This window comes from Macaca mulatta, chromosome 5 (genome assembly GCF_049350105.2).
Source record: "Macaca mulatta isolate MMU2019108-1 chromosome 5, T2T-MMU8v2.0, whole genome shotgun sequence".
NCBI lineage: Eukaryota > Metazoa > Chordata > Mammalia > Primates > Cercopithecidae > Macaca > Macaca mulatta.
In genome coordinates, this window is record NC_133410.1 from 16,906,313 (window position 1) to 16,919,509 (window position 13,197).

The 13,197-nt window shown below is 37.0% G+C and overlaps 2 protein-coding genes across 18 annotated transcripts in view; one reads left to right on the forward strand and one right to left on the reverse strand.

The window, feature by feature from the left end:
* Positions 1 to 215, forward strand: part of NCAPG (non-SMC condensin I complex subunit G) — a 32,862-nt gene extending 32,647 nt beyond the window's left edge. For all 4 annotated transcript variants that reach the window (XM_015138089.3, XM_078003194.1, XM_078003195.1 and 1 more), the window contains exon 21: positions 9 to 215. In XM_015138089.3, coding sequence (XP_014993575.3) covers positions 9 to 132 — 124 coding nt within the window. In that variant the 3' untranslated portion in view covers positions 133 to 215. The remainder of the gene's footprint in view (positions 1 to 8) is intronic.
* A 1,096-nt stretch (positions 216 to 1,311) lies between these two features.
* Positions 1,312 to 13,197, reverse strand: part of LCORL (ligand dependent nuclear receptor corepressor like) — a 178,023-nt gene continuing 166,137 nt past the window's right edge. For all 14 annotated transcript variants that reach the window (XR_013417786.1, XR_013417784.1, XM_028848148.2 and 11 more), the window contains one exon: positions 1,312 to 2,904. Coding sequence is in view for 6 of the 14 variants with exons in the window: in XM_015138046.3 (XP_014993532.1) it covers positions 2,724 to 2,904 (181 nt within the window). In the remaining 8 variants the exon portion in view is untranslated. The remainder of the gene's footprint in view (positions 2,905 to 13,197) is intronic.

A 13,197-nucleotide genomic window follows, 5' to 3' on the forward strand; every position in this document is an offset into this window, starting at 1 on the left:
CTATTTAGTGATCATGAAGTTCCAGAACCAGAATCAGAAATGAAGATGAGACTACCAAGACGAGCCAAAACAGCAGCACTAGAAAAAAGTAAACTTAATTTTGCACAATTTCTCAATGAAGATGTAAGTTAGGAAAGACGATGGAGGTGGAATCCTTTAAGATTATGTCCAGTTATTTGCTTTAATAAAGTTACCCTTGTCAAAATCAGAACAAACCTGACGTCTTTCTGAAGATTTTCTGCTGTGCGCTTCCACGTTACTTTGGCCTGTATTAAAGCATTAGGACAGCGTCAGTTATTATAGTCCAGAAAAAATCTGCATCACACAGATTTATCAGAATTTGAGGTGGGCCTAGGAATCTCTTTTTTAAATACTCTCCAGGTGATTCTTATGAACTCTTTATGTTTAGAATCATGTCATTATGGAAACTTTCAACTGTGACTAGCTAGTAACTTGCATTTGAGAAGCTTATGACTTAGATGGGCAGAATCAACAAAGATGAAACCGCCTGAGGACATATTTAACAAGTAACATGTCAAGGGAAAATGAAGGAAGTACCACAAATTGGCTAGGAGGAGCTTACCACCAGTGAGGAAGACCAGTATAACGTTCAACAGTTATTTTGACAATCTTATTTTGTGATTCCTACAGTGAAAACATTTTTGATGATGCTGTCTGCCTGGGAAATCTCTCTTCCTAAAGTATTTGCATATGGGAGTCCTTGTTTGTGAATGTTTCCTGGGTTAGGGAGGTGTCAACATAAATGTATATTAACCATGAAGCTGCTTTCTATATTTTTGGCATAATAAAATAATATTTACTGTGGATAATAATTCTAGTGGGAAAATAATGTGACAGGAAGTTCTCTTTATATATGCTACCAATTTATTTTTTTTTATTTTTATTTTTTTTATTTTTTATTTTTTTGAGACTGAGTCTGGCTCTGTCGCCCAGGCTGGAGTGCAGTGGCCGGATCTCAGCTCACTGCAAGCTCCGCCTCCCGGGTCTACGCCATTCTCCTGCCTCAGCCTCCGGAGTAGCTGGGACCACAGGCGCCCGCCACCTCGCCCGGCTAGTTTTTTGTATTTTTTAGTAGAGACGGGGTTTCACCGTGTTAGCCAGGATGGTCTCGATCTCCTGACCTTGTGATCCACCCGTCTCAGCCTCCCAAAGTGCTGGGATTACAGGCTTGAGCCACCGTGCCCGGCTTATGCTACCAATTTATGAGTACTATGTCAATTTCATTTCTTGTCTTTTGAAATTGACACTTGACCTGACTTATGAAACTTGTACTGTATGAAACTGGTCCTCTTTTCTGTAATACCCAACAAAACACCTTTTCTCTTTATTATTCAGAAATGTCCTAACATGGATCTGTTTAAATAATTGTGCTTTTTTAGGCTTATTTACTAGAGGCCATTTACTTAAAGTGAAATTTTAAGATGGAGCTAAAGTAAGATCACTGGTTTTTAGAACCAAATTGCTACACATTTGTGCCTCATAGAACTTATAAAAGGAGTCAAAGTTACAAAGCAAGATAGTTATTAAGCAAAAGGAAAAATAGTAATGAAAGAAAGTCAGTTAAAAATAGATGATAGTTCTTCATTCTGTTTGTTGGCTCTGTGTTCTCCTGTGCTTCAAATTCCTTATGCATTGTTATTTTAAAGATAATTTGCAGGAGGTTGGGAGAAGGACTGAAAAGGTACATTAAGTGTGCTGTAAGGAAAAGTCTTAGAAACATAACAAACTAAAATCCCATTCACACATGGCCAGGCTATCCAAAAAGAAAGAAGCCATGTTCTCATGCGGTTCACCATACCAAAGTTTGCTTTCTGTGGCATGGGAAAAACAAATTTAAGCACCAAACCTTTAGTATTCTGAGTATTCAGTTTTTAGACACAGTCATGTAGCCATTGCTGAAACTGTGCTTTGCACTATTACAGTTAAAGGTAGGGAATGTCCTTTTGAAAGTCATCCCTTTAAAATAAAAGGCTAAGGTACAATAAAACAGATGTAAATCCATTTACCATTTTTTCATTCAAAACTGGTAACTTACAGAAACCACACAGTATTCTTCTCTACCAAGAGGCACAGATTTGCTAAACAGTAAACATGCAATTGTGCCATTGCTCTTAAAGCCCACAGACTTACAGGTTTAAAATACAGAGAAAGAATTGATCAGCTCACATTCTCCTGTGAACGGAAACATGCTACTTGACAAAAAGCTATGGTCAACTTGTTTTCTTCTGTACATATATAACTTTGAAGGAGATTTACTTCTAAGAGATACCTTTGCCTTTTTCACCAATGTGCTTCGAGGTAGTTGGTGTCCACCTGTTTCCTGTTTGACAACTGCTCGTGGGCCAGGTCATCACAAATCTTTACAATACTAGCTCTATAAATCACAATGTGTTATATATTAAAACTTTGTGCACAGAAATAAAACTGGGGACAATTACGTATTTAAACTTAGGGCATAAAAAATTCACATAATACCATTAAAAAGAGAAACATCGAAATCTGTTTATACTACAAAATTCCACAATGATCTGATGTAAAACATGTAAAAAACATACAAAGAATATAATCAAAATGATTAATGCTAATGATTTAATATAAAGACATCACAGGACTAGAAATACTTCAAGATCAATTGATAAATGCTTATTGTTCACAAGGAATATTGACATACAAAATAAAGATAGTGCAAGAAGAACTGCAATCTATTTCTCTTCACTTTTGAGATTTTGGTTATGAACTGTACAGCTCGCTAGAGATGCTGTTGTCAAATTCAGATTCCATTCAATGGGACGATTAAGGCACATCTTAACGGGGCTCAAAGGGCAACTTGCTGTATTCCCATCAGACACATTCAGTTTCTCATCAGTTTTCATTTGTAGCATGCTGGAAGAAAAAGTGTAAGGCATTTTAGTTTTACTTTAATTTCCAAGTAATTATCAACCTTGCAAAAGAACATGTAGTTGTTGTGTTTGGACCTCTAAACTTCAGCATACATAAAGCATTTATCCTGAAAATACAACAGTTTTCTCTCCCACCTACTTATTGAACTAAATACAATGAATAATGCCATGTAAACTGTAACTTGAGAAGTCACATATGACTGAAAAAGTAACACTGCATATATGGATTACATCAGTATACATCAGAAAAGATATTATTTAACCTTGTAAGCCTGGCAGGATTTAACCCTTTTAACTTGCCCTTTTGTGGATCAGGATGAGAGCCACTTTGAGGAAAAAAAGGGATCAACATTTGTTGCCTGTTCTAGCCACCTTCACATGTATTGTCTCATTTGAATTTCGCAAAAGCCAGGTAAGGTTGGTATGCTTATCCTCACAGTAAACAATAAAATCAAGACTCCTCAGAGTTAAGTACAAATATGCCTGAGGTCATACAGTCACCTGCCTGGAACTGGAATACAGCCCTTTCTCTTTTCCTTATGCTTGTCTACTAGCTCTCTAATGAGGCTGGAAAATCATCAGGAATTACACTTACGGCCAGCTCATCAGAGGAGCATGCGGCATCCACAGGATACTTATTCTGGTTGTCTATTTCAAATAATTTTTTACATTAATGGGAAAGTTGGCTTATTTGGATTTATATTAGGTTGGTCAGATCTCTTCAACATTATTCTTTAATGTTCTGGACTGGTGTCTTATTCCATAAGTTCATGAGGACAGTTCCGTCTGTTCCTAAATTTTCCCACGTAGGGAACCTTCCTTACCACTCTGCTTAACCAAACCTTTACTCATGCCTAATCCAATCTCACATCTCTCAACGTGCTCTCAGTAAAACATTGGATAGTGAACTATTGGGTTCTCCACTATTGTTTCATGTCTAATAGTCTGATAACCCCCTCTAGATCAGAAGGAAAGGATGCTAACATTTTTTCTGTGAAGATATGCACAGTGCTAAATACATAGTAATTACTCAAAAATTCAGTAAACATTTATAAAAAGCCTGTTGTTTTTAAAAGGCAGAGTGCTACTCTTCAGATTCACAGACACGTGACACTCAAAAGGGGAGCTAGTCTACTCTTCGTGTAATGAATATGCCATCCCTAGTTTTAAGTATTACTTACAGTCCACATATTCAGGTGTGAATCCTTATGTTTATAAACTATTCAGCTCTCTAATTCACTTGACATTTAACTATGGTTAGTTAATTTGAACTATATCACTCCTAAGCTTTCTCCAACTGTAGCTCTACAAATCTTCCTATTAGCAATGAGGTTCAGTGTCTCATATTTAAGTGACTTGGTAGAGTTGGGAAATGGGAGCATCCAGACTCCAGTAGATCCCTCCCTGCAACCTCAACCAACCAACCCATACGCCATTCAATAAGCCAAATCCATGATATCCTGTTTTACCACCACTAACATATCTAACTGCATTCTCCCCAAACAGTCCCAGTCCCAGAGAATACAGTTTCAATTTGTATAGATTAGATACTAGACAAAATGACAAACTACCAGGTAGCTTAGTATGCATCAAAAGTAGTAAACCGCTTTTTTGAAAAGCTAAAACGGATGTGATTAAAAAATAACATTTAAAGTATATGTGACAAATGAAAGAGATCCAAAATACAATATTTTCATACATATTAGAAATCATAACTGGATTTTGAAAAAAATTTACATTAATTATTATTAAAATGTCCTCAGGGACTTCATTTTTGTTTTTCAAGTTAGCAAAACTCAGATAAAGCCATTTCCTTTCTCCAAGGACTGCTAGTCTTCATATTTGCATTGCTTGTATTTTCAAAGCAAAAGTTTGATGTACACCTTTTTGAGAAACTCTAAGGCAAGCTATAAAAACACAATTATATTAAGATAGATTGGTAGGCAAGTATAGTAAGTATTAAACTCCAAAAAAGAAAATGAAGGCATAGAACAAATAATCATGGTCATAAATAAAAACAAATTTTGTTTTGTTTGCTGTTTGTTTGACTAAGGAGTTTTCATCACAGAAGAATAATACTTTAATAACTGATTTAATAATACTTTAATAACATGATTTTCCTTTTCAAAAACATAAGGCAGTTTTCTTAGGTAACTTTTCTAGAATGGTATACTATAAATTTGGGTACACAGATCCTACAGGTGCACAAAACTATACTTACGTATGGGGAGAAAATGTCAGTTTTGAAAAAAAACTAAATTTACTGATATACAGCTTGACATTTAATTAATATATACTTAAAAAACAATGGATATGCAAAGTTTGGGCAGTACTGCTCTATAGAATTCTTAGAATACAGCTATCTTAGGAAATGCTGGAACCAGAGGCGTTAGAACATTACAGCTAGAAAGTACCTTTCTAGATGTTTGTCTTTTGAGACAGAGTCTTGCTCTGTGGCCCAGGTTGGAGTGCAGTGGCACCATCATGGCTCACTGCAGCCTCCAACTCCTGCACTCAAGCAATCCATCTGCCTCAGCCTCCTGAATAGCTGAGACTACAAGTGTGTGCCATCACACCCAAATAATTTTTAAATTTTTTTTGAAGAGACAGGGTCTTGCTGTGTTTTCCAGGCTAGTCTCAAATTCCTGGCCTCAAGCAATCCTCCTGCCTCAGCCTCCCAAAACACTGGGATTACAGGTGTGAGCCACAACACTTGGCCAGATTTTAGTTTTTTAAGAGAGTAGGAAAATAAACTGCCCCTTTTTTGGGTCTTCTAAAACCAGATGTATGTGAACTAACATAAGAACCTGGTTCTCTGATTAGTGCTTAATCAAGACTTTTCAATTCCATTTTCAACACCAGAGTCAATGAAATTATTTAACATTTATTGAATACCTCAGAAAGTGCTTTCGTGATATAAAGATGAGGAGGACACAGTGCTTTCAAAGAGTATGCAATATAGAGGATTTTAAAAAAATACTCCTTTATATTTGGAAATTCATACACATCTGTACAAAGTGAAAAATAGGCCGGGCGCGGTGGCTCAAGCCTGTAATCCCAGCACTTTGGGAGGCCGAGACGGGCGGATCACGAGGTCAGGAGATCGAGACCATCCTGGCTGACACGGTGAAACCCCGTCTCTACTTTAAAAAATACAAAAAACTAGCCGGGCGAGGTGGCGGCGCCTGTAGTCCCAGCTACTCGGGAGGCTGAGGCAGGAGAATGGCGTGAACCCAGGAGGCGGAGCTTGCAGTGAGCTGAGATCCGGCCACTGCACTCTAGCCTGGGCGGCAGAGCGAGACTCCGTCTCAAAAAAAAAAAAAAAAAAAAAAGAAAAATAAATGTTCTCAACTTTTGATGCCATTTTGGTACAGTTTTTTGTCTTTTGCATTTTTAAAATAGATAATACATTTGCAAAATTAAAAACATCAATCAGCGTGTAATCCCAGCACTATGGGAGGCTGAGGTGGGTGGACTGGTTGAGCCCAGGAGTCTGAGACCAGCCTGGGCAACATGGCAAAACTCTATCTCTATAAACAATACAAATATTAGTCCCAGCTACTTAGGAGGCTGAGGTGGGAGGATTGCTTGAGCCTGGGAGGTCGAGGCTGCAGCACGCTGAGATTGTGCCATTGCACTCCAGCATGGGCAACAGAGTGAGACCCTGTCTCACAAAAAAAAAAAAAAATCAGTCAGTGAAAAATGTCATATAATGGGAAGAAGTCTATCAGTGCTTCTAGCCCCTCTTCTGGGGCAACTATTGTTACCATTTTATTGTCTATTCTTCAGATAGTCCCCTCACATTGAAATATGTAGGTATCTGTGTTTCAACTCTCTCCCTGTACACAATTCTACCATTCTATATACTGTTCTGTATCTTGCTTTAAAATATATATTTTGGATACTGTTTCATATTTGTAAAATGAATACTCAAGTCTTTTAACAGCTACACAGAATTCTACTTTATGGCTAAATCATAATTGATTTTATCAGTCCTCAATTGACAGAATTTTTGGCTGTTTTAATCTATTGCATAAAATAGCAATGATGCATTGAATATTTTGCATGTGTTCAAGTATATCTATAGAGTTGATGAGGAGTAGAAAAGCTGAGTCAAAAGGTGCTTTTACATTTTTGATATTATCAAAGTGCTCTTCGGAGACTGTACCATTTTACACTTTGATCAACAATGTGTGAAAAGGTCTTTCATTCCTCTTACTCTAACCAATAATGTATAATAAAACTTACAGATCTTTGAAAATCTGATGTTAAAAAGTGGCATACCATTGTTTTAATTCACATTTCTTTTATGAATAAGGTTAAGCATATTTTCATGTTTTAGAAGCCATTTGTGTTCCCTTTTTATGTGTTCTTTGCCAATTAGGATAATCTTTTTCTTGTAGTTATGAAAATTAATCCTTTGTTCTATAGTGATTTGTGATCCCACTCTCCTCCCCCGCATCCAGTCTATATCTCCTTATGTTGATTTTCTCGTGAATCCATTCTAAATTCTGTGTCATCAGATTTATCACTCTTATGTCATGGCTTCTCTGTTTCGTAAAATTAGAAAGCTGAAAGCAGTTAAGTCATCTGAGAAAGTGACTTTATATGTCTATATCCTGGATTCTAATGAAAGCTCAGCAATAGTATGTATACAGTGGTACTCTTGAGAGTAGAGTTGGGGAAAAGAACGTAAAGACCTGGGCTCAATTTCTGACAATAATCACAATAATAATGTCCCTGGACAAGTAACCTTAACCTCCTGCCTCATTTTCTTCATAAAAAACAAAAAACAAACAAAAAAAACCACTTTCGCTCCTTATCTTAGAGAGGTTTGACAATTTAATGAGAGTCAATTAGCATGCTTTAAAAACCACAAGGAGCTCTATACAAATACAAAGGCTTAGTTTACTGCATACTTTGGTGAAGAGAGAAAGAAGTGGGAGGAGAAGTGCTTATCATAAGTAAGGACTCTTCTCTATCAAACTAGGAAACTAATGGAGGTGAGGGTTGAAAAAGGGCAAGAGGAATCTGAAATGGTTACGTAGGCATCTAAGCCTATTTTTGATTCTTCAGTAATCCCACGGACCCAAAGATAAGAGTCCATCTCCACATCTGAATGGAAGTTTATAGAGTATGTGCATTTGCAAAGCGTAAAAGATAGAAATCTTTTGGGAGTCATAGAAATCCAAAGAATTTGTGATTTAAATTAATGATTATTGATAAGTCTAATCTTCACAAAAGTAAAGTATCTAGCTCTAATAATTTAAACTTGTATTACTGGAGATATGCAATGTTCATTTCTGTCATAGGGACAATAAACTTGAATGTTACCTAGCCGACTCTTGCAGGAAACAAATTTTGGTGTAACCAAGACAGGTCTGAAAATATCATTTACAGAACAGTAGCTACGTACCAGGCAGTGTGCTAAAAGCCTTTTTTTTTTCTTTAACATTACCACATTCAGTCCTAACAACTATTCACTGAAGCTCACAGAAGTAAAATGACTTACCTAAGCCACATAACTTGTAAATGGAAGTCTCCAGGGCCTATGATCTATTACCTTGTACTGCATACTAACTCTTGGATTGTTCTAATTCTGTCATGATTCTCCATGTTAATACCCATTTTTCTATTCTTCAGAATGCTTAACATGTGAGATTAGTGGACGAGTGTATGGTTTATGGGTTTAAAACAGAAAGATATGCCTAAGGCTATAGTTGTAACCCTATCCAGGAGAGTTAAATATTTAATGCATGAAGTTTCCTCATGGCATAAACTAAATAAGGAGCAGCTACTCATATCCTTCAATTCCTGAAAGAGAAGAATAATGTTAGGGCATAGACTGACATGTTTTTGAGCGCTAACAGAGTATTCTTTAGGTCAAGAGTTTCAGGGAACACAAGTTCATCTTTTCAAAGGGAGACGTCAGCTGTATCACAGACAAACTGGGCTCTGGTACAGGATTTGGACTTGGAATAGTTAATGTACTTGACACCGTCAAATTTGAACTCATCTATTTAACCCCAAATTCTGGATGACGGCTTACTTTCTTCTGGAATGGTGTCTTCTAAGTGTTACTACAGTAAAAATTTACTGACTAGCTATTATGGCTCAGCTCTGTCCTATAGCTTGATGTCTCCACAAATCTATCCAAGTATCACCAAAGGTATGTTAAGCGCACGAACCTAGATGAGAGAACCTTCATGAAGGTCACTTATCATTTCTTCTAACCCTCAAGCAGTACTTACTTAACATATTAGGAGTATTAAAAAAGTGATGGTATCTACCTTTAAGGGTTTTGCAGCTTGGTACGGAGGCAGAGTGAGAAAGTATTCATAAATTACCAGAATAAAACAGCAGCATGCAATAAATATAAAGGAGTAACTAAGGACTAAGGGATTACAGAGAAGGGAAAGATTGATCCCAGCAGAGTGGGGAGACAAGGGGAAGAAACATTTGATAACAGTCTTTAGGGATAAGGATGTTGGTAATCTGGGGCAGAAGGAAGATTTTTAGAGCTCGAGTTCTGATCCTGAGTCCAATCACTGGCCAGCTAAATGCACATTTCTTAATCTTTCTAAGCTTCAATGAAGATAATGAAAGTCACTACCTTTTACGGGTAATGGGACTGTTAAATGAATTTATGTAAAGCACTTGGCATAGAGAATAGAATGCACATAAAATGCCTGGCATTTTGACTGGACACATAATGAGGACACAATAAATGTGAGTTAATGTTAGTACTATTAACAAAACATAAGACAATCAAAGGTACCCTTGTTTTCACTGGGGATAAAATATGGCAGATATGTGTATGATTTGTTTCTGCAATGTACCATATTAGGTTATTCCTGTAACTCTCATAAACAGATATAATGATTTAATTTGTGTAGACAGATAATACAATCGTTTAATTTTGAGTCCCTGGACTTAAGGGAGATCAAAAGATCTAGCCAGGTAAACACAGTTTGTAAGGGTGACCATGAGGTCTAAAATGTTAATAAACCATTTCTTTTGGTTGGTAAACAGGTAAGTTTAGATTGCAATTGCTTTAAAAAAAAAAAACAAAAACTTAGTTTTTCTCAAAATTTTCCTTTGTTAGGATACTGATGAATTTAAAGGCTTTGGTAGATAAAGTAGAAGATTATATAGCCTTTTTCTCTACTTGCTTGCGATTACTGTATTTGGAGTAGAAGAACATGATGGTTAAGAACCAGACTCTGAAGACCAACAGTCTTGGGGTATAATCCTAGATTTGCAATTTGATACAGCCTATTTCAGGAAAATTATTTATATTAACTTTGTTTTGAGTATAAAGGTGACACGAAGACTGGCACTCTGGTGCACAGTGTGTGCTTAATAACTCGTAAGTGTTATGACCATTAGAGCAAACTATGGCAGTCAGGAATTCACAAGAAAACATCTAGAATAAAAAAAATAGTTTTCTCATGATAAATGGGAGAGCCACCTGAATTTTTAATTGAATGGAAATGAAGGAAATTATAGTCGGATTAAGGGCAGAGAACCAACAGTCTTCAGAAATTAATGAACACTGTTTGCAATGTTATGCAATTTAGAAATGACCCTTGGCCATGTAGGAACAAAAAAAGACTCCCTGAATTTCTATAATAAGGTATTCAAATACCCAATAAATATACAAATGTGATTCAGCTATATTTATAAAAAGAAAATAGGAAATTTTAGTAATGTGAAATTAAAAGCAATTAACAAGTTGTTGATGTAAAACAATGCCAACCAACTGTAAAAGACTGCAGAAACTAACACAGTTATAACATTCTGAGACCCTGTTTGCATCTATCTGCCTTCTTAAGAACTTACCAATGATCATAATCCTTTTTTTGATATACTCTCAATATCAAATTGATTGCATTAATAGTCCCAACTCTTTACTCATCCTTAAATTTACTTTCTTTGCCCTATCATTTTGCAGTGTTCCCATTCTGCCTTACCCACGTGATTTGCTCTGGCCAATAGGATCTTAGCAAACACGATGGATGCTGAAACTTGAGAAAAATTGCTTGAGCAAACCTGCTGAGTTAGTGTCAGGGACACATGGAGCAGAGATAAATGTCCCACCTGATAGTCAGCTAATACCAGGACATATGAGGGAGGCCAGCCAAGATCAGAAGAACATCCTAGCCTTCTCTGCCAACCACAGACTCATGAATGAAATAAAAATTGCTTATTTTAAGCTAATAAATTTTGGACTAGTTTGTAATATAGCATTATTGTGGCAACAAATAATAAACCATCTCTTCTCAATTGGATCACCATGATGCTTAAGAAAGTACAAGGTCTCTCATTCTTTAAAAAATAAAATACAAGACTTTACTCAATCTTTCGTTTTCCTCAAGATAACAGTTTTATAACTAGATTACTTTAAGGAGTTCTCCTATACATGCTATCACCATTTCCTTAGCTCCTCATTCCTTAAGCGATTCCAGTATGGCTTCCAGTGCTTTTACTCCATGAAAACAGCACTTACTAAAGCCACGAATGGCATTCACATTGATAATTCCAGTGAATTTTAGTTTTTGCCCCCTTGGCAGCATTCAATATTGTTGACCATTTCTTCTGCTATGAACTTGTGTTTCTCCTAAATTCATATGTCAAAGCCCTAACCCCGAAGGTGACTGAATTTGGGGACAGGACCTTTAGGAGGTAATTAAGGTCATGAGTGAAGCTCTAATCTGATGAGGTTGGTGTTACTGAAAGAGGAGGAAGGGATACCAGAGGGTCCTCTCTGCCATGTGAGGACACAGCAAGAAGGTAGCTATCTGCAAGCTATCTATCAGCTTGCAAACCAAACTTGCTGGACCTTGATCTTGGACTTTCCAGCCTCCAAAACTTTGAGAAAAAAATGTTCTGTCGTTTAAGCCAGGCAGTCTATGTTCTTTTGTTGTGGTAGCCCAAGGAGACTAAAGCACCCTCTTTCATGAACTCATTTCTTTTGGCTTTTGAGACAAAACACACTTTCCTCCTGCCTCTTCCATCCCAAGTCATCCTACTTTACTTGGATAATAAAAGTTGGAATTTCTCAAGGATGAGTCCTAGTCTTTCTTTCCTCCTTTATTCTATACAGTCTATTTGGGGGGTCCTCATCCCTACTCACAGTTTCAGTCATCAATGATATCCTAGATGTCTCAACTCCATTCACAGCTTATGCATTACTTATTCAGAAAGGATTTCCCTGCACCTCAACCTAAAGTAGCTCCCCCCTAGAAACTCCTTTCTATCATCCAATTTCATTAACACAATTTATCACTGCTTTATGTTTTCTATTATTGTTTTTCTCTCTTACTAAAAATACAGACGGATTGTTGTTCTTGTTCAGCATTTTATCTGCAGTACTTGGCTACAAAGAAACTGGACAAATATTTGCTGAAAGAAAAAATATGATTTCTGCCTCTGGCCATGATGAAGTAACAGGGTAGCTGGGACCAGATACGTGGCTTACTGCCTGGAGAGTTTTCAGGCTGCATGATAGGGAGAGAACCCCAACAGAGCCTGGAAATACTCCTGAGTTGCGGAGACAGTGACTGGAGTTCACGAAGTCCCAGGTGACTAGAATCTGTGGGTTAGAGTATAGGAGAGAGATGGGGGTGGGGGGAGAAAGGAGAGAGAAAGAGACAGAAACAGAGATCTGCAGAGGATTTTCCTTGGGTTAAAGATAAATAAACACTGATCAGTGGATAAGTATTTCCCAAGTCTGTGAAAAGAATCAATGAAAAGGACCAGGTAATACTTTTCTGGAGGCTATATAGAACTGGATATAATTGACCTTCTGACACATGCAGCATTTAGTAAAGTCTTCAGGTGGGTATTGGATTGCCTCTATAGTCAGGTCAACTTAGCCCTAGAGCAGGGCTTCTTAACCTCAGCTTCACTAACATTTGGGACCAGATAATTATTTGTTGTGGGGGCTGTGCTAGACATAGTAGAATTTTTAGTAGCATCCCTAGACTTTTTCCACTAGATGCCAATAGCACCTTCTAAATGTAACAGTACAAAATGTCTCTGTACATGACCAAATATCCTCTATGAGGCAAAATCATCCCTGGTTGTAAACTACTGTCTGAGATTAAAGGCTGTTCTGGCTCTGCCCAACAATGCTTAATACATAAAAGAATCAAAATGTTTCTCAATCAGTTAATGGTGTCCCAGAACAGAGACGAAGAACATTTAATATTGCAAAAATTCCAGCTCACAATAATATAAAATTCACAATGTCTGGCATCCCACTGAAAATTAC